The 26,728-nt window shown below is 42.8% G+C and overlaps 4 protein-coding genes across 8 annotated transcripts in view; 2 read left to right on the top strand and 2 right to left on the bottom strand.

Annotated features, from left to right (window-relative positions):
• Positions 1 to 862: 862 nt before the first annotated feature.
• LOC109485744 (histone H2A-like) lies at positions 863 to 1,377 on the bottom strand. The gene has a single exon (XM_019789423.1). It carries the CDS (start codon positions 1,313 to 1,315, stop codon positions 938 to 940), a length of 378 nt encoding a protein of 125 aa, XP_019644982.1. The 5' UTR covers positions 1,316 to 1,377; the 3' UTR covers positions 863 to 937.
• Positions 1,378 to 1,728: 351 nt separating this feature from the next.
• Positions 1,729 to 2,066, top strand: LOC109485848 (histone H4). Its single transcript, XM_019789522.1, has one exon. The coding sequence runs from the start codon at positions 1,739 to 1,741 to the stop codon at positions 2,048 to 2,050; it is 312 nt and encodes a 103-aa protein (XP_019645081.1). The 5' UTR covers positions 1,729 to 1,738; the 3' UTR covers positions 2,051 to 2,066.
• A 1,403-nt stretch (positions 2,067 to 3,469) lies between these two features.
• The window catches only part of LOC109484627 (tuberin-like), a 34,023-nt gene continuing 10,764 nt past the window's right edge, over positions 3,470 to 26,728 (top strand). Inside the window, exons 1-28 of one of the 5 annotated variants that reach the window (XM_019787997.1) lie at positions 3,470 to 3,684; positions 3,838 to 3,924; positions 4,163 to 4,273; positions 4,471 to 4,550; positions 4,678 to 4,742; positions 4,831 to 4,876; positions 5,201 to 5,287; positions 5,551 to 5,599; positions 5,856 to 5,981; positions 6,198 to 6,224; positions 6,972 to 7,045; positions 7,333 to 7,459; positions 7,746 to 7,889; positions 8,085 to 8,228; positions 8,506 to 8,611; positions 8,945 to 9,027; positions 9,302 to 9,457; positions 9,882 to 10,022; positions 10,599 to 10,721; positions 11,226 to 11,332; positions 11,701 to 11,845; positions 12,145 to 12,270; positions 12,535 to 12,564; positions 13,529 to 13,663; positions 24,927 to 25,116; positions 25,345 to 25,438; positions 25,628 to 25,730; positions 26,053 to 26,180. In XM_019787997.1, the coding sequence (XP_019643556.1) occupies positions 3,538 to 3,684; positions 3,838 to 3,924; positions 4,163 to 4,273; positions 4,471 to 4,550; positions 4,678 to 4,742; positions 4,831 to 4,876; positions 5,201 to 5,287; positions 5,551 to 5,599; positions 5,856 to 5,981; positions 6,198 to 6,224; positions 6,972 to 7,045; positions 7,333 to 7,459; positions 7,746 to 7,889; positions 8,085 to 8,228; positions 8,506 to 8,611; positions 8,945 to 9,027; positions 9,302 to 9,457; positions 9,882 to 10,022; positions 10,599 to 10,721; positions 11,226 to 11,332; positions 11,701 to 11,845; positions 12,145 to 12,270; positions 12,535 to 12,564; positions 13,529 to 13,663; positions 24,927 to 25,116; positions 25,345 to 25,438; positions 25,628 to 25,730; positions 26,053 to 26,180 (2,981 nt within the window). In that variant the 5' untranslated portion in view covers positions 3,470 to 3,537. The remainder of the gene's footprint in view (positions 3,685 to 3,837; positions 3,925 to 4,162; positions 4,274 to 4,470; positions 4,551 to 4,677; positions 4,743 to 4,830; positions 4,877 to 5,200; positions 5,288 to 5,550; positions 5,600 to 5,855; positions 5,982 to 6,197; positions 6,225 to 6,971; positions 7,046 to 7,332; positions 7,460 to 7,745; positions 7,890 to 8,084; positions 8,229 to 8,505; positions 8,612 to 8,944; positions 9,028 to 9,301; positions 9,458 to 9,881; positions 10,023 to 10,598; positions 10,722 to 11,225; positions 11,333 to 11,700; positions 11,846 to 12,144; positions 12,271 to 12,534; positions 12,565 to 13,528; positions 13,664 to 24,926; positions 25,117 to 25,344; positions 25,439 to 25,627; positions 25,731 to 26,052; positions 26,181 to 26,728) is intronic. The other 4 variants (XM_019787977.1, XM_019787991.1, XM_019787984.1 and 1 more) reach the window with 4 other exon arrangements.
• Positions 17,530 to 21,347, bottom strand: LOC109485308 (collagen alpha-2(VIII) chain-like). Its single transcript, XM_019788852.1, has 2 exons — positions 21,095 to 21,347; positions 17,530 to 18,954 (listed from the first exon to the last, which is right to left on the bottom strand). Exon 2 carries the CDS (start codon positions 18,537 to 18,539, stop codon positions 17,550 to 17,552), a length of 990 nt encoding a protein of 329 aa, XP_019644411.1. The 5' UTR covers positions 18,540 to 18,954; positions 21,095 to 21,347; the 3' UTR covers positions 17,530 to 17,549.

A 26,728-nucleotide genomic window follows, 5' to 3' on the forward strand; every position in this document is an offset into this window, starting at 1 on the left:
ACCGTATGTCTCTATCTGCATTTATAAACACGACGAAGTGACCGTTCAAGCAGATATCGGGAGTGAGCGTGTTAAAAATTCGATTGTCTGATAATAAACTGATTGGCCTATTTTCATGACATTGCTTGAAAAATCAACAGGACCATGAAAGGACTGCATAATTTGTCAATTTTTCTTCAATTCAATGTTTACAATGTGCAATATCTGTAATTCTAAAGCGACAAAATGACAACATGCTCCTCCAATGAGGGGAAAGTTTTGTTTTGAAGTGTTTGAGGATGATGTGTGCAAGGACATTCTGTATAATGTGTTATTGGCAAGCGTGACACTTCTTATATATGATGACTTTCCATGGAGAGAGAAGACTGATCAGATGGAGGGTCATCGTAAATATGTTTGAATCTAATAACAGTAGAACCATATAGCATCCTAGCAAATTCTAAGGGTTTGATGATTTATTTGCAAATTCAAGTTCACCGTTTAGCCAGCATTATTCTCACCTTGAGTGAGACCATTGAATGAATACTGAGGCACGACGGGAATCAAGCTAGACTTTGACCTAAATGTAAGCCACAAATACAACTACAAGTTCAGCAGCTCCTGATACCAGCTGGTGCCGTGGTGTAGCGGTCAGCACGCACATCCGCATGTTGTACCCGTGTCCGCCTGTTGCCGCCGCCAACACCGCGGCTGGTCCAGGCGGCACGGAGTGCGTCCGTGTGAGGACCCGGTTCGACTCCGGGCGGAACCAGCTCCTTTTATCATATTGTTCCCCACAGCCATTGATCATGCGTACTATCTTTGTAGCTTTTGTAACATTTGTATTGTATTTGATGAATGTTAATAATAAGACAACTATCAACATTAACACGACAAGCTCTTCTGGAATATTTGGGTGGCCCTGAAAAGGGCCGGGGTATACAAAGAACGGATGAATCTAGGCAGATTTGCTGGCGGTCTTCTTGGGCAGGAGCACGGCGTGGATGTTGGGCAGCACACCTCCCTGGGCGATGGTGACGCCGGACAGGAGCTTGTTCAACTCCTCGTCGTTACGGACGGCCAGCTGAAGGTGACGGGGGATGATCCTGGTTTTCTTGTTGTCACGGGCAGCGTTGCCGGCCAACTCGAGGATCTCAGCGGTCAGGTACTCCAGCACGGCGGCCAGGTAGACTGGGGCGCCGGCACCGACACGCTCGGCATAGTTGCCCTTGCGCAGGAAACGGTGCACACGACCGACAGGGAACTGAAGCCCTGCACGGGATGATCGGCTCTTGGCCTTTGCACGGGCTTTGCCTCCTTTTCCACGTCCAGACATTGTCAAGAGTTGCGATTACAATCGTTATGTGAACAAATGCGTTGGGTTTTCGACTGCCTGTATGCATTTATATACCAGTACAGTGGATTCACGTTGTTGACCAATGGGATGTCAAGATTCAAAACAGGCGCTTTCGATCACGTCCGAAAATGCACAAAATTGTTAATTATTGATCGGTCCCTACACTTACTGTGGGCACACCAGCTAACACACATTAACGGTTCACCCCTACGTTGTCTCATACGCGGTTGGTGTAAAATGTGTACGCTGATTGGTCAATAGTGCGATATCGTCTCCGATTGGTGAATCATTCCTATCTAACCTCTGATTGGTGGTTTGTTTACCGCATTCCGCCGAAGTCCGCAATACGGGTACATAATGTAGAATTTTAACACTGAGAAGTTACTTCATTCAGAATCAATCATGTCTGGACGCGGCAAAGGAGGCAAGGGTCTTGGAAAGGGAGGCGCCAAGCGTCACCGGAAGGTGTTGCGTGATAACATCCAGGGCATCACCAAGCCCGCTATCCGTCGTCTGGCCCGCCGTGGTGGTGTCAAGCGTATCTCTGGTCTCATCTACGAGGAGACCCGTGGCGTCCTCAAGGTCTTCCTGGAGAACGTCATCCGTGATGCCGTCACCTACACCGAGCACGCCAAGCGCAAGACCGTCACCGCCATGGACGTTGTCTACGCTCTGAAGCGCCAGGGCCGCACTCTCTACGGCTTCGGCGGCTAGACCATCTGACCTACAAGAACAACCCCGGCCCTTTTCAGGGCCACCCACATAACCCAAAAGAGCTGTCTTGTTCACTCCGATGCCTTATACTAGTTATAGACGTCTATATAATATAATATAGAAAGTACAGATATAAACACTATACCATTACAAATGATGAAAATTATAATTATACTAAATCATCTTAATTTCCTGTCGTATCATGCCTCAGCGCATCTGACCCATTATAAAATCATCTGGGTACATGAGAATCCTACACATAAACCTTTAGCTCCCCATATGCATTCACCAGATTTGACATCGTTGGATCCGCTAAGATAAGAGAAACCCCAAACAGGCTTCGCTCAAGAAGCTTTTGAGTTGTGACCAGAGTCTGGTCTAGATGAACGAATCGGACAGGTAGTCTCGTGTCCCTTTCGTTCATCCGCGCCGACGTCCGAACCACTGGACCAACATAAGTTCCATTTTGTCATACTATCATACAAAAAATACAAGCATGCTCTTTTTATCCATGACCTAGCCTGGGTGCCATCCCCTACCGCGAGTCAGCGATAATTCCTCGGCCCGGGAAAGCCACACGCCCCGCCGACCCTGATTTGCACACTGGCTCTAATTATCTCCTAGCGTGAAAGATATTGGGTTTGGGGCAGCCTGGGGTTGGGCGGCGGATACAGTAGCGGACACAAAAAAAATCTATCGCTTTATGAACGCTAGCGTCTGGCACCCAGGCTATCCATGACCATTGACAGGGAAATTAAACTCCCCATTGACTTACTCACTTGGCCTTTGTTACCGAATTGTACCATCCGTACCCCCGTAGAAACGCCTGGTGTAGGTAATCTCCAGGCAGATGTTTAGGTGGCGCAAAAGACGGTATCAAATTGGCCAGTTAGTGTCCATTGGCCAGACTGTAACCATACTTCCTGGCCAATTTGATACTGTCTTTCACCACCTAAACATCTGCTTGGAGATTAGATGTAGGCTACGCTGGTCTAACTGCCGTACTATTGCAAATTAAAAGGGGGCGCTTTTGATAGATGGAGTTTTCACCATCATGGCGATCAGAAGGGCAAAGCAAAGTTGGGAACTCGTCGATGGATTTTAGGTTAGCTTTTGCATGTTTCATAGCTCTTCATAAATGCCTTGGTGGGTAGTGTGGTGCATATAGATTTGATAAGTAGAAGTAAAAGGGAGAAATGTTTCAACGTTATTTGTGTAAGGAGGTTCAAAGTTATGAATTATGCTGCCGCCCCCCGCCTCCGACAGCTGATCTCATGACACCATAAAATTATTTTACTGGCAAGTTCTCGAAGTTCAGAACGTTTTGAAGGTTGAACCGTATATAACAGAACGTGCTCAGGTTGCACATGAAGATGATACATTATTTATTTAAATTTTAACATTCTTCCTACCAGACGATGTCTAGAAAAGGTTCGCCCCCCTCCCCACAACGCGTCTGTCCATAGAGCAGTGTAGAGTGAGGCAAGATGGCGAAGCAGGGTGGGAAGGAGTCGACTACTCTGAAGGACAAGGTGAAGCAGCTGTTCCGCCCCAAACCCAGCCGGGTGGTGACCAGCGGGATCCACGGGAAGGACACGAGAGAGGAGATCACCTGCACACCTGAACTACTCAAGGTGAGGGAGAACCGCCAGGGAAAGATGCCACCTTGTTTACTTGATGCTTATCTTTTGTTCCTTGTTATAACAGTTACATTTAGCTTCATAGTGCGCCCAGCATAGCAGGAAATGCTTAGGTTTCAGGTTGATCTCTGTTTTGTTGCTCTACAGGAGATTGGTCCTGAGAGTCCCCTAACCAACCGTCTCAAGGCACTGCGGGAGTTTGGAGATGTTGTGGCCAGCAGACTGCTGGAAGATGTGGGTATTAAGTTTATCAACATTGCATCAGAATGGGTGCAAAAGTACCTAGACAAATCAGATCAGATAACCCAAGGCTGCTATTTCTGGTAGGTTGTAGTTGTTTGACTGATCTTGTATCATTCAGCTTTCTTCCAAAAGTTCGCTGTGCGACGTGAATATAGTATAACCAAGGAGGTTAAATACCTTGGTATAACCGTTTGGCATATTTTTAATCATAACCTCTGAACCATCTCAGAATGCTGTGGAGGCCTTGTGGCTGAACATCTCGGACCTGTTGGATCCGCAGGCCTCGGCCGAGGCCAGACACGTCGCCCTGCGATTTGTGCAGTCACTCATCCTGGGGCAGGTGAGTAGGGGAAAACATTTCTAGTAGCTGTACGTTCCTTTTTCTGTTCTGTTCTGGATCAAGGATTATTTAGCTGAGGGTTTTTTCATTTATTGACAACTGATGAGAAGCACTGCTCCTAGATATCACTTTACTTAATGTGTGTTGCGATCACATGTGTTTGAGTGCATGAACGTGCTGCTTGCTTCTGTCCCCAGTATGACAGACTGGGCATCATGAGAGCCCACTTCTTCCGTGTGGTCAGACATCATCAGGTGTTTGAGGACATCCCAGAAAGGTCAGTTCTATCTGTCTCTCAACAATACACCTACCAAATTGGTCCTTTATATCTTCTGTTAGGTAGTTTTGAGCCAACATGAAGTTTTGTATGAATCCATGTGTAATAACGACCTCCTCTACTCCAGGCTGGAGGTGTTTAAGGCCCTGAGTGACAACGGGAAGGACATAACAAACTTTGAGGAGGAGACTGGTAAGTTGGTTGTTAAGTTGGACTACACTTTTCTCTTAGTTGTGTTAGACTTTTCCTCACACTAATGTCTGTCTGTCCTGTTGTCCAGGTCCCTTCCTGCTGGAGTGGATGCCTGATGCTGTCAGCTATGGAAGGTCAGTTACTCATTATTTGTTTCACACTTGTTTCACTCATAGTCATAGCTTTAACAGATAGGTAGACATTTCAATGTTTTGTTTAGGAGAAACACTATGATCAGCATGTACAACTATATCAATGGGAGAAATGAGGAACCTCTAAAAAGTCACATTGGATAGAGTGGGTCACTTGTACAGGTTTGGCTGTATTACTATAAATGTTCAATTCAACAATTAAAGCCATGTAAAGATGCATCATATCTGCTTTACTTTTAGTACACACCTTCAACCTGCAGTAGCATACACCTCTGACTATTTCCCATGATGCCTCTTGTTATTTAGAACATTTGAGTTCATGACCTTGATGGTCAATGTCATCAAGTTCAACTCCAGTTTCCTGGATGAGGAGATTGTAGCCGGCCTTGTGCAGTGAGTCATAATCCTTCTGGATTCTCCTGCCTAATTGTTTAATTTGTTCTCCTTGTATTATAGCACTTTGATTTGCGTAGATGAACCTAGTACAAGTAGCATCAATTTGGCACCATTTGCAAGAAATTTACAAATCAAAGAAACAAGAGAATCTATGAACTAGGTCAAAATGATGGTATGTTGATGCTCTTTGTTTTGTTACATGTTGTATGAATGTGGGTACTGGACTACTGGGTATACTTACCATGTTTTGTGTGTTACAGCCACACCTGTAATGTGTGTAACCAGGCCAACTCTGAAGAGGAAATTGAGGTAAACAGAAAAAAAATGACCCAAAATCTTTATACGATCACTCCTAAATTAGTTCTTCGCTTGTGAATTTGTTAATGTGTAGTGGCAAGAATATGTAGTAAGAATATTTTGTTTTGACTCTTTCATAAATGTAAGGGAGGATTTTTTAAAATAAAATTGATGGAAGGATGTTTTTTATCAGTATTGCTGCAGGCATCTGTGGTGTATCTTCCCTTACAGCATTTGCCTATTATGTGAATGTCCCTGTCTTTCCCAGGCATCCCTGCGTGTGTTGGATGCTGTGGTGTGTTATAGCTGTCTGCCATCAGAGTCTCTGTACCAGTTCATCACCACACTCTGTCGAACTATCAATGTGGACAAGTTCTGCCAGACCAGCTGGAAGGTGAGAGCACAAACGGTCATTTTTGAAAAACTCTTCTGTATCCAATATTCAATTCTTTTTTCCAAGACGAAAGTTATGAGAATCAATGTATTATTGATTGATTTTGTTCCCAAACAAACTTGCCAACCAACAAGGGTGGTTGAAATGGAGATACGAATCCATTAGATTATTCCATAAAAAATTCTTATTTCTCTAATTCTCAAATTTCTCCTTCAGGGCTTGAATTGCCACCTGCATATGCAGGTTAGTGCAGGTTGAATTGAATTGTGCAGGTATTTCTGATGTCTGCCTGCACCTAACCTGCACCTCTCCATGTGTACATGTATGTGCTGGGCAAAAATACATTATATTGAGTTCTTGTGGATTTTTGTTTGCCTTACAGACAATAACCAACTGTAAAATGCAAAGGATTTAAACTTCCTAAAATCTTTTACTGGCTGTTGACATTTCAACCCAAAATTTTCATTGCCAATGGTGTAAAAATTAGCCACCACATGATACAAGATTTGTGGTGTTATTTTGTCTGTATAATGTGGTATGAGTCTGTATTTTTTGAAGATAATTAAACACCAGAAATTTTATGGTACAGCAAGTCTGAAATCTGTAAGTCATGCATGGCCAGTATGAACCCAAACCTGAGCTACACAGTTCACATTTCTGTATCTGCATCTGTATAGCCAGTATAACCACCCTTCAGTGTAACACCTCAGCTTCGCAGACATGCAGCGCGACAGCAGCTAGCTATATTACACCAAACAGCCTGTTACACAGTTGTAAGTTGTAACCTGTCGTGCATGTATAAGATCATAAATCACACCATGGCCACCTTGGAGTATTGTTTTTTTATGAAAATGAGTGGTGCAGGTAAAATTTTGGTGGTACAGGTAGTTTCGAATTGCAGGCATGCAGAAAAGAGCATTTCAAGCCCTGTTAGCCTTGAAATGATTCGGGCATTTTGACTTTGAATAAGTTTGTTTTTTGCCCATGCAGCTGATGAGGAACCTTCTGGGAACCCACTTGGGCCACAGCAGTATCTACACCATGTGTACCATCCTACAGGACAGGTAACATACACAAATGAACCTGATTTACAAGAATTGTGAAAGGAGAATATATGAAGTTAAAACAAGGGTGGAAATAGTTCCAGAAATCTCCTTGGTGCTGATTGGCCATCAGTTAGATTAGCTTGTGCTAATTCCCTACTTTCAGTCGTATCATTGTTTAAACTGAGTGTCCCTTTCTGTGAGCACATTAGAAGGTTGTGGCTTGGACTGTAGAAATATCAACATTCTGGAATTCGAGAATTCAGTTTCCAGTTGGATGTAATGTTGACTGATGTGTGTTTGTGTAGCCATAACCGGTCTGACCACCAGCTGCTGAGAGGAGCTGTGTTCTATGTGGGGATGAGTCTGTGGGGGGCGGGGAGAGTCAACTCCCTCCGACTCACCCCCACATCTGTCCTGCCATCATTCCTCCAGGTGGGCATTGCACTCTTTCCACAGTTGTTTTCTTCCACAAAAATATTAACTCCCAAGAATAGTCCAAAGCTTCCCCACATTGTATTCATCTGAACATCACTTGTCACTTTTCAGGAATTGAAAATTTCAATCCACCACCATGGCATGGTTTAGTTGACAAGTACCATGTAAGAATGACTTGGTTGTGTGTAAGAAAACTTCAATTCCTGTGATCTACCACCCTATTCACAAAATCTCAAAATCATAAAGCTTGTGAGACAGACCACAGACTGTGTCCTCTCCCCAGGCGCTGTCGTCCAACAACCCAATCGTGGCGTACGAGGTGGTGCTGATCATCCACCGCCTGATTAAGAAGTATGGGAAGGACCTGCAGCAGGTCACCTGGGAGATCCTGACAGACATCCTGGAGGCTCTGCTCAAGTACATCCAGGTCAGGGGTCAATGTGTCAAGTACTTAGAGGCTAGGGTTCAAAGTTTGTTTTGTGTATGTTTCTGCGTATGCACATTTGTGTGTGTGTAGGTGTATGTGGATATGTGTTTGTAATGTATGTGCATGCTTGAGTGTTTGTTCCAAACATTACCACAGTTAGTCACTGAGAGTGCATGTTTTGTTTCCCCGTACCAGACATCCCCCGGAGCGAGTGAGTCCCTCCTGCTGAACTTCCACGCCGTCCTGAGTACGGTGGAGTTTCTACATGAGAACAAGTGCTTCAACGGGTCGTCAGAGAGGCTCTTTGGAATCATTGAGAAATTTGCCAGCAAAAGACCTGTAAGTGTTGTCATATTAAATTTGAGCAACTGTTGTATATAAAAGAGATAACAAGTCAACTGAACTCAGTTGACAGCTGAAATTTTCTGGTGTTCACAGACAATTCAAACTCTACTACTCGTAACTGGATAGGTTATGGAGATTACAATGTACTTCCAGATGTGGTCGCCCTTCTTTAGTGTCACTAATGAACAGTAACAGAACTAGTCAACACTTAAATGTTGTTATAATCCTAATTCAGTGCTAAGTTCTGACTTCTCTCCTCCCGGTTGTCCAGGAGAGTTCAGTCCTCCTGCTGGTGTCGTACCGTGCCCAGTCCATCCACCCTGCCAAGGACAGCTGGATCCTCAACCTGCAGAACCTCATGGACAAGTACTTCAGGTAATACACAGACTACCTCAACTTGCTATGTTGTTCTGTGCTATGACATAGGACAAAAGTTTTTCATAGAAGTATGGAAGGAGGACTAGGAAGTATTGGTATCTCTATCTGAAGAGCAATGGAACTGTCGTGTTAAAGAAAAAGACTGAAGGGTCTGACTGGTTCATGTAGGAAGAAATGGTATACACCTGACTTTGGCCAGCCAATTTACCAGGAAAACACATCCTTTTCCCTGCGTGAAGCACCACCTTTTGAATTATGCAAGAACTGCAGCAACTGCTTCAATGCCTGTTGTCAAGCAACCTTTCTAACATATCAATTATGTTTTGTTTGTAGGTATGAGCTGCGCACCCCCATCAGAATCAAGGTGTTGGATGTTCTGTCTGCTGTTCTCAGTTCCACCAGACACCTGTATGAGGTTAGTGGGACCATCCTTGTACATTTGTAGTATCCAAGAGCATGAAAATGATCTTAGGTGTATACATGTGTATTATGTAATATTCAATTTTGCAGAGATCTTTGATGAGATTTTTAGACTGAAAATCTAGATAAGTTTAAATTTTGACTTACTGATATCCTGTTCACAAAGTAACAACCATCCAGCCAACACAAAAATCAACTACATGTACTACTGACAAACTTCTAGCAACTTGTCCATCCATGTAAGACTTTCTATACCTGTATTTCTTCAGGAGAACCTGATAGAGGGTGTGGTGATCCCCCAGCTGGGTCAGATTGCGGACGACCCTGACGTGGAAGTGCGGAACGTTGCAGTGCAGCTGCTGATGGACCTGGCACAGACATGTAACACAGAGAGATGCCTGGACATCCTGGCTATCATAGAGAAGGTGCAGCACTGGAGTAGTTATGTTTGTAAAACCCACATCTGTACTCACTCACTCACTCACTATCTGGTTTATCACTCTGTTGTTCTTTGTCTTGCAGGGATTAGACATTTTTGCACTAAAGATATACATTGTAGAGATTGTTGAGTGACAAAGAAAATACTCAAAGTTTGAACAATATTATATGGATTGATTGTAATCTCAAGAATATCTATGTTGCCTACAAATTTTTGCACCACTTCATACATGTATAAGCTAATAGTTACATTTGGGGAGAAACAAACTTTCAAGGTCAAAGGTACATTTTGTAGCATTTATATGTAGTTTTCATTGTAACAAGACTTTTATGTTCATGTAAGGATACTGACTCGGCTACATGTAAAGGTTGGTTAAGAATGACAGACTCAGTATCTGCTGTGCACCTCAGGTGATTTCCCGTCCAATGGACACCAAGAAACCCCTGCCCACCACACCTGATGGAACAGCTGAAGCCAAACCAGCAGCTGTGGACGACTCGCAGCTGGCTGACATCCAGACAGCTGTGCGTGGGCTCATCGAGCTGTTCCAGGTGGGTCACCAGGAGACTGGGTTTATCAGCTGCAGTCATCTACTCACAGGAGTCATGTCTGGAACTACATCCTTGGTTTCCTTCTGGTGTTAATTAAACCCATCCTGGGACAGGTTTTCATTCCTAACTAGTTACTTTTAGAATCTGTGTAATCTGGAAATGTTTCTCCAGATTATATAGTAATGCCTTAATTTCTCGAGGCTTGTCTATGTTTCCCTTTGCATTAACTTTCAAGCCATGTAAATTTTCTGTCTCAATCCCCAGAGAATGGCCTTGTGCAATGGACAGGCTGGTTTTGGTCAGCATAGTGTAATATGTTGTCAGCAGTTTGGCCATACTCAGATCACTGGTCACAGCCATTCATTTCAAGTCTTTCTGAGTCCAAAGTGCAGTCACTTCTGTACCACGAACTTATCATTACTGTTAACAAATAATTCACAGACCTTTCCTCCACACCTGCTGCTACTGTGAACATGTACATTCGTGGACACCTCCATTCTTCTCAGACCCTGAATTTTTGCTACCGTGGCGTGAACATTAAGTGAATTACAGTAATCTGTTTTCCCTGTCCCACAGACCAAGCTGTACAAGCTGCCGTCCACCCATGCCTGCCAGGTGTACGACATGCTGATTGGCCACGTCCTGTCTCACTACCAGCACCACTACAAGGCTCACACCGCCTGTCAGATCAGGCTGGAGGTGGGAACACTCAGGGGCAGACATCAGTCAGGATAGCAGGAATCTGAGATGCTGATAGAGAACTTCTTGTATGTTAGTTATAGAGGGGGGGAGCAGAATTAAAGTCTCAATTATTGTACTACATTGTATCATAAAAGTTCATCTGTGTTGGTAGTTTCATGTTTAAAGGTAAAACTTTTGTTCCAACACAAAAGGGAAATGCTTTCACATAGAGCATTTGACCAGTTACTCTGGCCTTCCTCGGTAGAGTGACCCAGTGAGACTTGTCACGACTGGCCTCTCCGAAGTGTGACATCAATGTTAAGTTCTCTCTCTTGGTCATTCACAAGGCACATTTATGATTAATTATTGTATCTATATCTTAATATGTTTATTGTTTCACAATATCTTAAGAGCCAAGGTACAAATGTATAAGTATATTAAACTTTACAAAACAACAATCATTTTCTGACATGCTTGTAGCACAAAGTATGGGTTGATTTGTCTACTTTGGTCTCCTTGCAGGTGTTCACCTGCCTTCTGCACCTGCGAGCCGACACGCTCCACAGACTGGGTCTGCCGGACAAGGACGGCAACTACAAGTTCACAGCTTACATCACCTGCGACATGAAGTACCTGTCCCATCCCACTGTCTCAGTCATGTTTACATTTTAGTAACACCCAGATGGGCCACTTTTATTTGTAGTTCTGTAAACCTTATACATGTATGTTTAAGTGATTGTCACAACCAAACTCACAAATGCCTCTATAGTTGTGAAGGCAGAGACTGTCTAAGGACAAGAGCTTGCCATGCCTTGGAGGTGTGTCCAAAGAATTAAGCTTGAATTTGCAAAGATTTGGATCTGAGAGATGGTGACTCTAAAGACTGTATGATATTTAGGCAGTATTACAATTCAGTGAGAAAACTGAAATTTGTAGTTTCCCACAAGTACGTTTTACATCATAGTGTCCATTTTGTAACATTTCTACCTCCCCCCAGGGACCCCGGCAGTGGTAGAAGCTCCCGTGCCACCTCCCCTCCCACTTCCCTCAAGGCCAAGTCCCCCACCCCAGGGTCTGCTCTCAAGATGGCCAGCCTGCCTTTCTGCAAGGCTCTCTCCTCCATCCTTACCTGCCTCGGGAACGTAAGTACCAGGATGAGACATGTGCCTGCAATGCTACAATGTACATTGTTTTTGTATAACTTTCTTTCTGATATCTTGATTCAAAAGCTCTTTCAATTGGCAATTTAGGAATCCTCCTTCAACAAAAGGACGGGCACATGTATATTAGGAAGAACTGATCACATGTACTTTCTGTTAGCACCTTGTCTTGATTACCATTGTATAACTTTGATACGATGTTGATTAAAGTGCTTAAAGGTTAAGATAAGATTGGATTTGAAGATGAAGCATCTACAGTGTGTTCTCTCTGTCATTGGCAGGAGACAGAGTGGGAAGTGCTGAAGCTGGTTCTACAGAAGCTGACAGAAGCTCTACAGAACAAAGCCCTGATCCTGTCTGGACATGTCTCCAATGTGGAGGAACTGTGTTCCAAACTCTGTACCATGGTAGGTCTGCAGAACACATCGGATTCCATATGCTGTAACAGTTACAGTTTGATTCTGTCTTGAATAGTTATTGCATTATGCCTTGTGAATTTGAGAACAGAACTTTTCTGCTTCACTGTTCAAAGCATCTTCTGTCTATTTCTAACATGTCATAATTATTCTTCACTAGATATACAATCATGTTGAAACTGTCATTACAATGTAGTTAGTCATCCTTCTATTTCTGTACTACTTTAGTACTAATACTTTACATGTCTCTCTCAGATCACACTGCTTTCCAGGCAATGTCTGCAGGTCTGTCCTCAACTTGTCTGTTCTAACATGATATATCTTACTCCTTATAGTATGGTTGAAGACTTAATCATTATTGTGAATGTACATGTAACGTTACCCATTGTTAAATAACAAATGTGGATTGAATAACCAAACTTTCATTGCTCATAAACGGTGCACACCCCAGTTCTTCCGCGACCGGGGTCCGTGATAGTCCGTTGTAAAAAAGTGACGAAAGGGTTTTGAGGGTCCAAGTTTGAGGTGACATTTCTTATAAACTGCCACGAAGTATCATTAAACATTAACATGGCTGAAGAGTGTAAGAAATGGTGATTTTGGGGTGAAAATTTCTTTTGGCTCCGAACCTTACTTCCGGGTATCCTTGCGCGCCAAGTGTAATCCGCCCGTTTGACCTAGTTTTCGCTCTGTGGCTTCGTAGGGGTGGATTTGCAACCCCTCGCGCCGTGGACTGTTTAGAAAATTACAGTACTAGAATTTTCTTTATAATTTACTCGGGTATAGTCAAGGCTTGGGTCTTTCTGCCAGCATCAGTCATTTCTGCCGGAAAATTTTTTTTTGTGGGATTATCCTACGCGAAAATTCGCAATTTTGGGCATTAATTTTGGAGTGAAAATAATGTTGTTTCCGTTGATTTTACCAAACTTAAAAAGGTTGAAGAAACCAAACTCAGCTTGTCTTGTAGCTGAAGAGATACCCTTTCGTCCCATATACAGTTATTCTCCTTCCGAATTATTCCACGCCAGAGACGGTCGCTAGATTTGAGGGTGTGCAGCTTCGAAAAGAGGCCCCAAATAAACTGGGGTGTGCCCCCTAAATGATGGCATATTTTACCTATCAGCTGTTTTTGAAATTTTATCATATCATTATGTTGTGATCAGACTGTATACCTTTTCACACCACCATCTGTGACCCTTGCTAGTCTGTCCAGTCCACCCCCAACTTTATGACTTTCTGTACTCATCAGGTTGGCCAGAGATCCATCCTGGAGAAGCTACAGCACACGCCTAAAGACTTCCCCCGCTCAGAGTTCCAGTCTCACATGTACCCCGTCCTGACGGCCCTGGCCACCTACCACGCACACCTGGACCAGACTAGGCAGGTGAGTCAAAGTGTACCTAATTGTTCTATTCGTCATAACTGTATTTGTCAGAGTTACCACCCCTTACAAGGTGATATACATGTACCCTTTCATTACATTTTTGTAGCTGATACAAGGTGGGGTGCACCAGGCCTAGATCTGTCCGGGTGATGATTTAAATCACAGTGTGGCTGATATGAGACAGGGGTTTGCCTGTCTGGGTGATTTGAAGTGAATCACCAACTACATACAGTAGGATTTGGGCCATCACCCACTGGGGCATGACCCTACTCTTTTTCGAAAGTTATGGTGGGTTCTTTATTGTGCGTGGGATGTCACCAAAAAGTTACAATGTTAACAATGATAGAGAACAACATCTCTCATAAGTCATATCTGTCATAAGTCATGTTGTGATATGTTTCTGTGACTTCTAATTGAGAACACTTGTTTAGTGATACAGGATTGTTGATGTTTAAATGGACGACTACCTGACTCGTATGCTCACACGCTAAGCTCACATGTTCCTGTTTAACTGAGAGGAAATGGTTTAAGTGGATAAAAGTCTTACAAACACCAGGTTACCAGATACACTGCATGCTGCCAGCAGGGCTTGAAATACATGAACCACCTGCATAAATTACGCAGGTTACATGTAGTGCAGGTAAAATTGGAGCTGTACATGTATGTCTACCTGCACCTAACCTGCAGTGGGCCATGAACTAGGTTTACATACAAATGTAGGTGTATGTGGATTTCATTTGCTGTATTGACTGTCACCACCTAATAGTATGTAAAAGGCATAATGCCTGAATTCTGAGTGGCGCAGGTAAAATTTGACTTGTGCTTGTAGTTTTCAATGCAGCTACACCAGTGCAGGTGTACATAAAAAAAGGATTTGGAGCCCTGTGCAGGGATACTGATTCCCCAGGAACAGGTCTGCCCTGCTGCAGACAGCACGCACCATGCAGACCTGGGAGTGAACCCTGCCCTCCTGGCTGATGGAACTCCTCTGGGAACACGATCCTAGGGACAAGGACACACCTCGTGTTTCTCCCACAGCCTTGACCCTGGGGGTCAGGACAAGCCTTTTCTATAAATATACCCCTCAACTAGTCTGAAAAACATACATCTTAATCCTCACTACTGTGTGAGTTTCCTTCAGTAGTTGAACTTTTACATATACAGGTCTTGTGGCTGTACATGACATTGTGCCCTGAGACTAGCAATGTACTTCTAGGAATGTCCCAGGAATGTACAACTGTGGTAATATATGAAGAGTGAAGACCCAGTGCCAAATCAATCCTCCTCTATCTGTGGTTTCTGTCCAGAGCTGTGTTGTTTCTGTGTAGGACAGAGAAAAATTAATGACCAGATTTTAACTGGAGGTGGCAAATGCATTCATCTGGTCGTAACTGTCACATTGTTGTCCTTTTCAACTCAAGGACAAGGCAAGTGATTGTTGTAGGATTATTGTGACAGTGGTGTTGAACTCCAACTGAAATGTCAGGAGAGAAACTGTTTATCCTCCACCTCCGCTTCGCAGCTGGAACTTCCGCAGCCTCCCACTCCTTCCTGAACACCTGCTGATTCAGACCACAGAACAGTCCTACTCCTGACAAGATTATGTCAGTCAAGCAGTTACTTAGGGAGTGAAGTGTTGCAGGGTTTCACATCTGTATCCAATGCATGTGTGTGGCCTAATGCAAAAGAAAGAAATTCCTAACTTGTAACAGTTCTCAAGACCACAGTAACATTCTTCCACTGTGGGTTGCAGGATTCTAAATGAGCAGCTTGACGTATCACAACATCCTTATAAAGCCATGTAGATCCTTGTGCTCAAAGAGGCAACTTTATAGAGCTTTCTGTAGACTTATGATTGAGTCCCAGGGGAAAGAACTTCCCAGTAGAGCCAACATTAAACTTCAGGATCACTCTCATCTTACATACAATAGTAAAGCTTGTGCATTATTTTGTATCTACATTTTTGTACATGTACATGTGTAGGTCTGCAGTAAGAGATCTGGACTGTGTCAAAATATCAGTATTTCCAAACCTGGTATTGAATCAGATGCCAACTGACACAGTGTTAAAGAATTCTGCCCTGCCCTGTAGCATACATGTACCTTGCCTTTTCTGTTTTGCCCATTTCCTTGTTGATTGTCGCCAGTCATCTGTAAGAGTAGACAGGTCAAGATACACATACTTCACTATCAGACACTTAAACTTGACCCTCCTCCTGCTGATGTACATGTACATGTGTGCTGTAACCTTGGTGAACGACCTTGCCCACAACAGGGAGGTTAATCTACGTCTGACACAGAGGGGTCAGAAACGTGGAAAATCTGCAAATAGGGGCTGAAAAACAAGTTGACCATGTGCTATAACGATCATTGTCAGAGGAAATTCTTTGAATATGAATCTAAGATGAATGGCTGGGATCAAAGCCAGCACTTAGTGAGTGTAGTTTCTGAAGGACGAGGTTCTACTGTGCAGCTAGAACTAAAAACCTTTACCTGACTATTGACTTCATCAAGCAGGTCCAGATATCAGTTACGTGCTCCCATTATAGACAATTGTAGCTGGAGAATAAATACTAGTAGAAAAAATGTTTTCTTTGAAAGAAAAAATTGTCTTTATATAAGGCATAATTTGATATTAGAACATTGCAAAATCAAGTACATATCAACACCAACCTTTATCATTCTCTTTGGCTTACTTGAGGATTACATCTGGTGACTCTTCATCCAAGTACACAGGTGCACTGCCCCTTACCAGCCTACGTATTTTAATACAAAGGGTGTTAAAACACCCTTTGTATATAACTACACATGCATTAAGAAAAATAAACACCTAAAACGTCAAGAGAAATGCTTTTCTAAGGGTCATATGACTGATTCAAATCATATTCTCTTTATAAGGTGCAGTAAGGTGTCTGGGCATTTTTGTACACATTTTTTTCAACAAAATCTGTTGCCTCTTTTGTTTTCAAAAATCATCTTCAAAGGCTGATTTTTAAAATTTTTTTTTGCTCTCCTGTCAGATCTAATGTGTCACAGAGAGTGTCATCCATCAAATGTACATTGTATGTGGCCTAGCTTGAGGAAAATCAACATTTTTATTGACTTCATCTTCAATTTCCAACAAAGATAGAGCTCACAGCCATTGAACAGTCCCTGTACTAGATCCTCTCTAGTTCTATAAAACAGATGTCTGGACTGCTGCCAGTAAAACTGACCAGCTAGCAGCTCTGGTTGACCTTCACCACAAGTGAACATGCAGTCATTAGTACTTGTCAACATCTCCTTTGTCTGTCACTGTCTGACACTTTCAAGGGCACATTAACCACCTCACCAGTGTAAATATGATCTCACTCTGGAGGATGTACCAATTAGCATCGCTTATAGCATGTCTCAGTAGGGTTTGAAACCAGAAAATGTTCTTCTGGAGTGAGTTTTGCTGTTGCTGCCAGCATGCTTGATGATAAACCATGAAAGTCCTGTCTGAGTTCTAGCATTAGTAGTCACTGCTTTCTTGGAAATGGCATGTTTGTGTAGCTTGAAAAAATAATTTTGCCTCATGAGGCTACCCAAATGATTGTCAAAGAATTAGGATACATTTTGTAGATGGGAACTGATTCTTCAAAGATAACAACCTTGTACATGACAAAGATAAAAGTATTTGGAGGTTTCAGGCAACAGGAGTCATACCATCTTTACCCATTGCAATAAAAATGTTGCTTTAAAATATGCCCTCCTCTTTAAAATATGCCCTCCTCTTTCAGATTCAGCACTTAGAACCTCCTTCCATATCTATACAAAAATGGCACCCTTTGACTACAGTAGATACAGTAATAGTGTACATAATACCTTTGACTATAGTACATAATAACAGATTTATTTCTGGGGCATCATTGGTCGGAGAAGAGCAGGTAGCCTGAGAAGGTTGTGTACCTGCCAGTTTTACTGGGGTTGTAGATGGCCCGATGTCTCCTCAGTCTCAGCCATATCTCATGTCCCCTCAGCACATGGAGAATCGCCGTGTTACTGGCCATGTCGTAAGCCGGTCCATAGAAGGCCGCACCGACCTGGCTTTCATGGTTTTTCATCAAGTCCACGAAAGTTGTTGCAGCCTTGTTGGTACTCATCAGGTGGAAGTGGAAGAGGTAGTGGCCGTCAACTGGTGCCCTGAACACGCCCGTCCTGTTGTTGTAGAAGCCACCTGAGTTACTGAGGATGAGGTCAAAGGGAACAGGTTCATCAGTGATGAAGGGTCCGTAGCTCTCTGTCCTTACGGCAGAAAATGCTACCTTCAGGCGAGATCTGATCAGAGTTTGATCCCCTGACAGGTAGGCGGCTGCCTCCGAAGCGCTGCCTGGCTTCCCAGCATCCCCAGGCTTGCCCGGCACACCCGGCACTCCTCTCCGCCCCGGTCTCCCCCGGATCCCAGGACGTCCCTGTCTGCCGTCCACTCCAGGATCTCCCTTCTCCCCTTTGTAGCCTCGGTATCCCTGATTGCCTTTCGGCCCCATTGGTCCAGGATAGCCGTTGACTCCATTGTAGCCTGGTTTCCCGGGGATACCGGGCGGTCCTGCCTTGCCGTCCCTGCCGGGCGGACCTGGGCTGTCCTTGAGGTTACAGACACAGGGCTCACACACGCCGGCTGTAGAGTCTGGAGGCTGTCCTGAAGAATAGATGGCGGCGGCTCCTTTCCTCTCCGCAGGCACTGAAAGCATTTCCTGTTCAGCATCTATGAAGAAAAGCCCTTTCGCACTCTCCGGTTTTTCACTTGCATAGATGTCTTGACATTGGGTATCCTGAATGGCAAACAGAATCACTACCAGCAATATAGAGTACATTGTGGAAACCTTACAGTGTTTGCTAGACATCATGGCAAACATCTGCTGAAAAACTTTTCAAAAAAGGTTCTGTCACTGTTTCTCTTCCTTGGAAGACTGCCCACTTTCTCCGCACCTGTGCTGCTTTCTGTACCTACTAAGCCTGCAGCTATTCATAGAAACACAGCAGGTCTCAGCGTCTGTCCACTTCAATTGATTCCTGTAGTCATGCGTGCGTGGAACCATACACAGTAGGCCCAAGAAATCCTGGCTTAGCTCCTCATTCAAGTCCGGAGATTCGACCAGGCGTGGTATTACAGCACTCTCCAACAACTTGCCCACAGGATTACAGTCACCTTGAAAGGGCAGCTGGATAGCAGCTACTGTTTATCTGCTTATGCTTGGTTTAAAGTTCATGGGACGACCTTTTCTGTACCCGACTGTCAGGATGTCTGCTCCCCTCAGCATGCCTTTGAACCTACAGCACAAGAGACATGTTGAGTATAAGTGCAAGTCCACACAACATAGTAGCAGCAGAAGTCCCTCTCAACCAAACACTGGACAGAAGACATCAAGTTGAAAGTCATTTTTCAGATTTTAACTTGAACTTCAAGGGCATTATAGTAGAATGGACTACATGTGTGTTTCAAGTTGTTACTGGACGTTCATGAAAGCCTCATCCCAACTGTCATCTGAAAGTACTATTACATCTCTCAATCAGTATGTTATACTTCCTAAATTAAAGTAAAAGTTTACATCTAGGGTGTATTGTGGATTAACGTGAGAGACCACTGACATTACTGGTTTTGGAAAAAAAAGACAGTGCCATGCATTTTCAGCTTATCTTTTACATCAGACATAGGAATTTTGATTCACTCTCAAGTGGGATTCAACCCCAGACCCTACTGATGAAAGGTAAAACTACCACCACTCTGCCTACTCCTCCCACAACAACTCCATAAGGTATCCATGGTGCATTCCAAGGATATATGTTAGCCGTGACTCCAGACTTGTGTTTCATATTATGGCCATTGTAAGATCCAAGTGTAGATACTAACAGTCTTTAAATTAGACATGCCAAGTATTAGTGTTAAAAATTTACTCCACCTGTTTGGTAAAATATGAAGTGTATATGACAAACAAAAGGGATGTAACCAAATACTTTATTTTAGTGATCAATTGTACCAATGACATTATATAGAGAGATATAAGTATGGTAATGTCCTTGATTGTACAATTTGGATTTGTGCAGTTACATATATTGAAACCTCTTCGTCACACTTCACCAATCTAATTATAAAAGTAACTATGTAGTCCCACTTTGTGAATAGTCACACTGGTCAGACAAATGGCTACTGTGTAACTCAAAAGCCCAATAGTGTGCTTACATTGACACAATTAGTTTTGATTGAAAACAATGTCCTCCCCATGAGATGGTGGTGTAGTCCCAGAGATGCGTGACCTGTGTCAGATGTGAGGGAGGATGTGGAGGAAATGTCTGGCAAGCAAAACCATCTGTCAGGATGGAGTAATATACGTTTCCATGGCAACTGCACCTTTTAAATCCCAAACTGTAGCGGAGATTCTGACCTGAGAAATACCACAGGTGACTTTAAGTCTGCCTCCAATTAATCTTTAAGATGTCAACTGTTCCGAGGAACCGTAGCTTCAATGAAGATTTCAGACCTTTTGCGAAATGTTCCTTTCTTGTGTGTAATAATGACATCTTCTGTCCTCCAGAAATAGTGAACTTGTAAACATAAATAAATAGAAGTGAAAGTCAGGTTTTTCCATACATTAGTAAATCCGACACTTCTGATTTGTTGATACCTGGCTGAACAGGTATGATAGATTCATCACATCCATATGAATACAACAATATCAATGAACCTGTCTCGATGTATTACTGATAGAAACAAAATGAACCCCAGCTTGTTCAAGGGCACTTTGGTTCAAAAAGCACCAGGTTTAAAATTGAGATAAAAGTCAAGTTCATAAATCACTAGACCACACACAGAATCTGATGTAGAAAGTGCTATTGTTAATGTGACAGAAGGTTTCCTGCTGAATGAAGAATGGCCAGCAGGTGGGCCTGTGCCAAGGATCTGACATTCTAATGTCCCTGTGCATTGCATGCTTGGCCCATAGCTGTTATAAAATTATCCAAAGGACACCCAGGGGCCACAACACTGAGTGAAAAGTTATGAGATCTATGTATAGATGAGGAAATACTATACATTGTCACCAATTGTAGTTTCATTCCATTCACACTTATATGGCAGTTTCAAGTGCACTTCACTGAACTCGACAAATTTAAAATGACAACTCTATATATCCATACGTTTGAAAAAAAGATATCAGACATATAAATATTAAGATGTGTGCAGTACATGTATATTCAATGGCTGATAGGCCTTAGGCTATTTTGAGAGAAAACTGACTGTTGAGTGAAAACTGACCATCGTACTCTTGGGCAAAATAGCAGGTCATTGACTATAAGCATTTCAAATGTTAGCTTGCAGCTCTTCAATTGCTCATTCTTCCTTTTAATAAGACTTTCTGTGTTAAAGGTTTTCTGTAGAAATTTCAGTAAGAATTTTCAGTAAAGAGTCACGTACCTTGATCTTAACAAGAGCCCACTTCCAAGTCCTCCAAGAAACACCATGAGAGAATCCTGTTTGGATGAATGCCTTTCCCTCAGCAAGTGGAAAGTTTAAAAGTACGGAAAAGTGTGACTCCGGCTAGAGGAAATGGGCTGTCCCTGTGTCTGTGGTGCTGAGGACGTGTTACATTCCAAACTTGACCTCTGGAGCTGGTCACTGCTGGGTGTGATTGTTCGCTGCTCTAACTGCTCTCTGCACAACCCGCACTGGTCCTATATCCACACGCCTGCTGCCCGCTGCCCAAACCCAGGCCCTTTGATAGGGAAGACCTGTTGAGCGATGGTTAACTGTAAGTGTAAGGCCCTGCCCACATCCCCTGTGGGTGGTGAAAACACATCAGCAGTTGCTAGGCAACAAGGCAGAGTCCGGGGTTACCAGCCCTGGCAAGGCCTGAGCAGTGCTAGAGCAGCAAGACACAAACTGCCTCGTATCTCCTGGTCTCATCACTTTGTGTCATGCCAGAACAACTTAGTATGGTGGCTTTTGGAAAATTTAGGGCTTTACAAGTCAGATAAAACAGATATCATAATACATTGGGGATTTCAAGGATTTATCCTGGTGCTTCTGTTACATGTTTCTATTGGCAAAGGGAAACGATTAAAGCCCTAGTTTTGGCAATGGGAAGAGAGGCAGTTAGGGACCGAAAAACCAGATAAAACCGGTAATGGCCAAGCATGAAGAGATGAGGATTCTGGCTTGGTTTCTAAGGTGTCCAGTTTCCAAAGGCAATTTGTTGTGGAGGGCAGGACCAGAAGCCGAGGCTGTCTGTCTGGAACATGCCAGGGTTTATCACCCCTGAAGCGAGACTGACTTAGTCAAACAAATCCTGGCTACTGTGCTTGTTTGGATAACAGAGGAAGTCACACAAAGCAAGTTCATGGTCATGGCAGCAGCACACAGTGTTCTTAGCTATGCTCTGCCATTCATTGGTATAGCAGTGCAATTATTTTGATCAGACAGTAAAAAAACCAAAGTGCATTAGCAGAAATACACAGCATACATATACAGGTGACCAAGGCTGATGTAAAAATGTGACAGGTACATACATGATGTTCATTGTACTCAACAATGAATCACTTTCCAGGTGAATTCCAGATTACAAAAAGCATGGTTCAGAAGAAAGAAGTTTTTCCCACTTGTCATCAGAACGTGTCAGTATGATTGACAGCAAACAAAAGAATGTAGGTCCATTGTTCATTGAAGAAAAAACATCACCACACAGTCCTAGAGACATGTCATTATTACACACAAGAAAGGAACATGACCTGGGTCAGGGGACAAGTTGTCAAACCACTTTATATTTAGTGACTCTATTTGTTTTTATAACTTTTTATTAGAACATGCTTGAGGAAAAGATGTCTGCTGTAACAGCAGATCTGCAGCTGACCCTTAGTGACCAGCAACTCTATCCACACAGACCTGTTGGCAGAGGTTACTCACAACAGGTGAATGATAGTGAGGCTGAGTTGGTATGAAACATAAAAAAACGATGTCCTTGGGAGAGAAGACACATGGGAAACTGTTTAGTTTTCTTTATGATAACTTTATAGTTGGGTCAATGGTTCATGACACCCTGTCTCTGATATGTAGGGTTTTTCCATTGTGTCTCCAACCACCCCCCACCCCCCAGCAAAATGCTTTAAACTCTCATCACTTGTCCGCTGGTGGATGAGTCCGCAGTCTAATTGCTGTACAATGTACGTGAATGTTTATCCCATGTGAATTGGTAGCCCAGCCTTTCCAGCTAACTTTTCATCTTTGCCCCAACTTTGCTTGCCCAGATAGACTCCGTTCTGGCCCAATGAGTGCATTTATAAACACATCAGGTTTGTAATTTTCCGGTTCATAGTGGCATACAACCCTGGCAGCACCCTACATCAGGAAGTGTCATCAGCAGGTTGGACCCCAGCCTCCTCCTGTTACATTTATCTCCTGGCCTCTTGTACCCAGATGCCTGGGCTGCAGATGGATAGGACAAGAACCGGCACACACAAAGCTCAGACCTTGTGATCCATGGACACATTTCCTCCTTTTCTTGTCCTAAAGCCTTTCCATGTGTGGTTCAACGATGAAAGTAAAGAAGGTGATGCAATGAATAACTTCCGTTCGGATTTATGGAGGGTTATTTACTGTCTACTATTTTTGTAGCAAACTTCTTTTCAGTCTTTTGTGCAGGCTTTTCAAAATAATGGAAACTAGCATCATAAGGACAGATTTTGACAAGGTTACCTCAGTATAATTTCTTTCAACTCACAAGACTTACCCTTCATCACTCTGTATACGTACCAGAACAAAGTATTAAGCTGGTACGGCCTAACGTTGATTTGTGTTTCTTTAGCAGATAAGTAAAAATCCCTGTAAAGTCAAGAATTTAGAGTTGACATGTCTACCAGTCGAATCACATTCCAAAAGGCTTGAAATAGTCATACCAGCATCATAGCAGATTTTGCAGCATATTTTTTAATCACAAACCTGATCCCAAATGTTTGCAGAAGGATTGTGGGATTGTCACTAGACTAGCAGGCACCAGGCCTGTCAGCCCAAAATAATGTCAAACAGTGAAAACTTCAAAGCCAGGTAAATTTTTACCATTCCTTAGACAAATCCAAAATGTACAGAAATTCATATCAAGGATTCCACAGTTGTGAATGTGTGGAGTATCATTTAAAGGACTCTCATGAAGTATAAGTCTGTGCTGTAGCCCCACACAAATGTACTGGGATTGCCAGATATGGATCTATTCTGCTACTGTATGTGAGGAGTGGGTGGATGGGACTTCATTGGTTCTACTGCAGACTCATTGGTGAAATGGTTATCTTAGATTCAAACTGGTGCATAGGTTATCCTATGGGAAACCTTCAATCTTGGCACAGTATCTGTAGCAGGAAATTGGCTTGGATTATCTCATTTAAACAAATTAGTCACTTAATTATGTTATTGCAAGATATTTCCTATAAGAAGTTGGCACGGAAAAAATGTGGGTCTGAGCCAACCATTTTGGATAGAAAGCACCCCTCATCTGTCAGAGGAAGGAGTCAGTTTGCCTTACATGTAACTGCTGGAAGAAGGATTTACACTCAATGTTGTCTGTGTCATTTTTATATTCTGTGTAGGTTGCAATATAAACTTACTGCAATGTATTAGCTAGAATGCACCAAGTCAGTCATTTAGAATTGACATGCTTTGTTTAATCAATATTCAAATATGAAAAATTATAATGGTTATGATAGCTCTACCTCATCTTTAGAATAACATACAAGATATATTATTATGTAATTGTTATGGTTCATACTCACAAACAGGCTTGTAGCCACTCCTTTCCTACTGCCTTTGAACTTTGCACATGAGGAAGTGCAGCTTCTGAGCATGTCATGTACATGTACACAACAGACAGCAGACAGACTTTGATAGACAGCTGAGGAACTAAGTATCTCCTTGTCAGAATGTAGAGGTCAGGGGTGAAGGTAGAGTGCATGTGTCAAGACATCTCACCAACCTCCCAAAGATAAATCAGTCTAACTGGTGCATCTATGGATGGACATCCCAGGCTCTGTCCAACAGAGTTGTAAATGAATGTGATTTACCATCAATCTAGTAAAGTATATTTACAAGACAAATGCACGTGCATGACTACCAGTACATGTATGTGTGGAGCAGCTGGATTTTTGCCACATTTTGATAATGTATGAGAAACTTTTGCTAAGTGACACTGACAAAACATAATATGCCTTTAGAATGTCCATTAGTTTTATAAGACTATTGCATAAGTCAGTGCTTTCCACCACAGAGAGAGCTTGTACGTTGCCTGGAGTCTGGCCTGGTGTCCAAGTGTGCGCAGCAGTGTGTGTGTGCCCTGACTGTGTGCAGCCTGGAGATGAGAGACGTCATGATGAGGATGCTGCCATCTGTGCTCCTGCGCCTGTCTCAGATCTCAGCCACAGTAGCCATGGCCATCCCTGTACTGGAGTTCCTCTCAGGTAATGTGTTACAGGTGTACAATGTCATGATATTCTGTTCCTTTCAACCTCAACATGTCACATACTTTGTAGCACAAAATTTGCTTCCAGATATGGTGCAGAAATAGTTTATCGGTATCTCTCCTTGGTGCTGATATAACATTTAAGGCGCCATTTTTGTTTTAGACATTATGGAGTTCTCTTGAAGTTTTTGTGGAAAAGAAAAACATTTTTTCTGTGCCTTTTCAGGTCTGATTCGGCTGCCCCACCTGTATGCCAACTTTGTAGAGGAGCAGTACATGAGCATCTTTGCCATTGCCCTGCCCTATACAAACCCATTCAAGTAAGACTGCTATGTAATGTACATTGTGTAACATCTTACTTGGAAGGAGACATTGTGATGTCTATCTATATAGACAAGAATAATGATGACTGTAAGAAAGAGTCTATCGAAGAAAACCTGACTTCATGTAGATAGAACTTGTCCTTTGTTGCTAAAAAACAGACTCCCCACTAACTGTTGTTTCTCCAGGTTTTCCCAGTACATTGTTGCCATGGCACACCATGTGATCGCCATGTGGTTCATCCGCTGCAGACTGCCCTTCCGCCGCAGCTTTGTGCAGTACATCACCAAGGTGGGCAACAGGAACTCAAGTCTACTGAGGGCTCTTCTCTTCACATTCTTAGAATTTGAATAGGACATTAAGCAGTATTAATAGTACATGTGTCAGATTATATGAATTTGTCACTGTAGTATATAAAGTAGAGTGGATGTACCAGTATTCCTCAAGGTAACAGGCATCTTTCACACTGCAGTCATCCTTCAGTAGAACATCTAAAGCTGCATACATGTACATGTACAAATAGTTCCCAATTGGAGCTTTTATTCACCTTGTCACTTTGTCAGTATAATTTATCAGAATGTGAAGGCTTTGTGCTACCTTCTCAATGCTGCAGGGTCTGAAGTCTAACGTGCCAATAGAAGACCGGAGTGCGTCCTCCCCCTCCTCCCATCACTCCCCTGTGTCCAGCACACAGGAACAGTTCAGGACCAGGAGCGCCAGCTTCACCGAGAGGCCCAGAAGGTCAGACTCTACAGATTTGTTTCTCAGCTCCAGTCAGAGAAAAATACATTGGTATAATGACATCTGTTACAGGATAGTAACAGTTACAGTATAGACAAGGACAGTTTCTGCCATAACCAGTGGTCATTTCAACAACAAAAGTTTTTGAAATATGGGTTGGACAAGTTGTGGTAGAAGTGTTGTATTTTCCTCTATAATATTATTTGTTTTCCTTTTACTCTTATCGCTGGCATCCATAAAGTTGTGTGGTTTAATAAACCCTGATCTTAAGTTAGAGATATAGGCTGTCATTGGCTGTAGAACAGTAGTTTCCTTAATTATTTGTAGTCTAAAGAGATACATGTATTGTTTGTATGGAAAGGACATTCTTTTTTTGTAACAGCATTCATCAATACTAAGGTTGCAGGTGCATTCATCAGGAAATGTCATGTGTAATCATTGCTGATTATGATGCTGCTGCTTCTGTGTGTGAATTCCACAGTGGTAAGATCACATACCAAACCCCACATGTATATAGGCCCTACCCTTAGCTAAAAACCTCTATCAAT

This window comes from Branchiostoma belcheri, unplaced genomic scaffold (genome assembly GCF_001625305.1).
Source record: "Branchiostoma belcheri isolate BF01 breed outbred unplaced genomic scaffold, Haploidv18h27 scaffold11, whole genome shotgun sequence".
NCBI classification, from domain to species: Eukaryota; Metazoa; Chordata; class Leptocardii; order Amphioxiformes; family Branchiostomatidae; genus Branchiostoma; species Branchiostoma belcheri.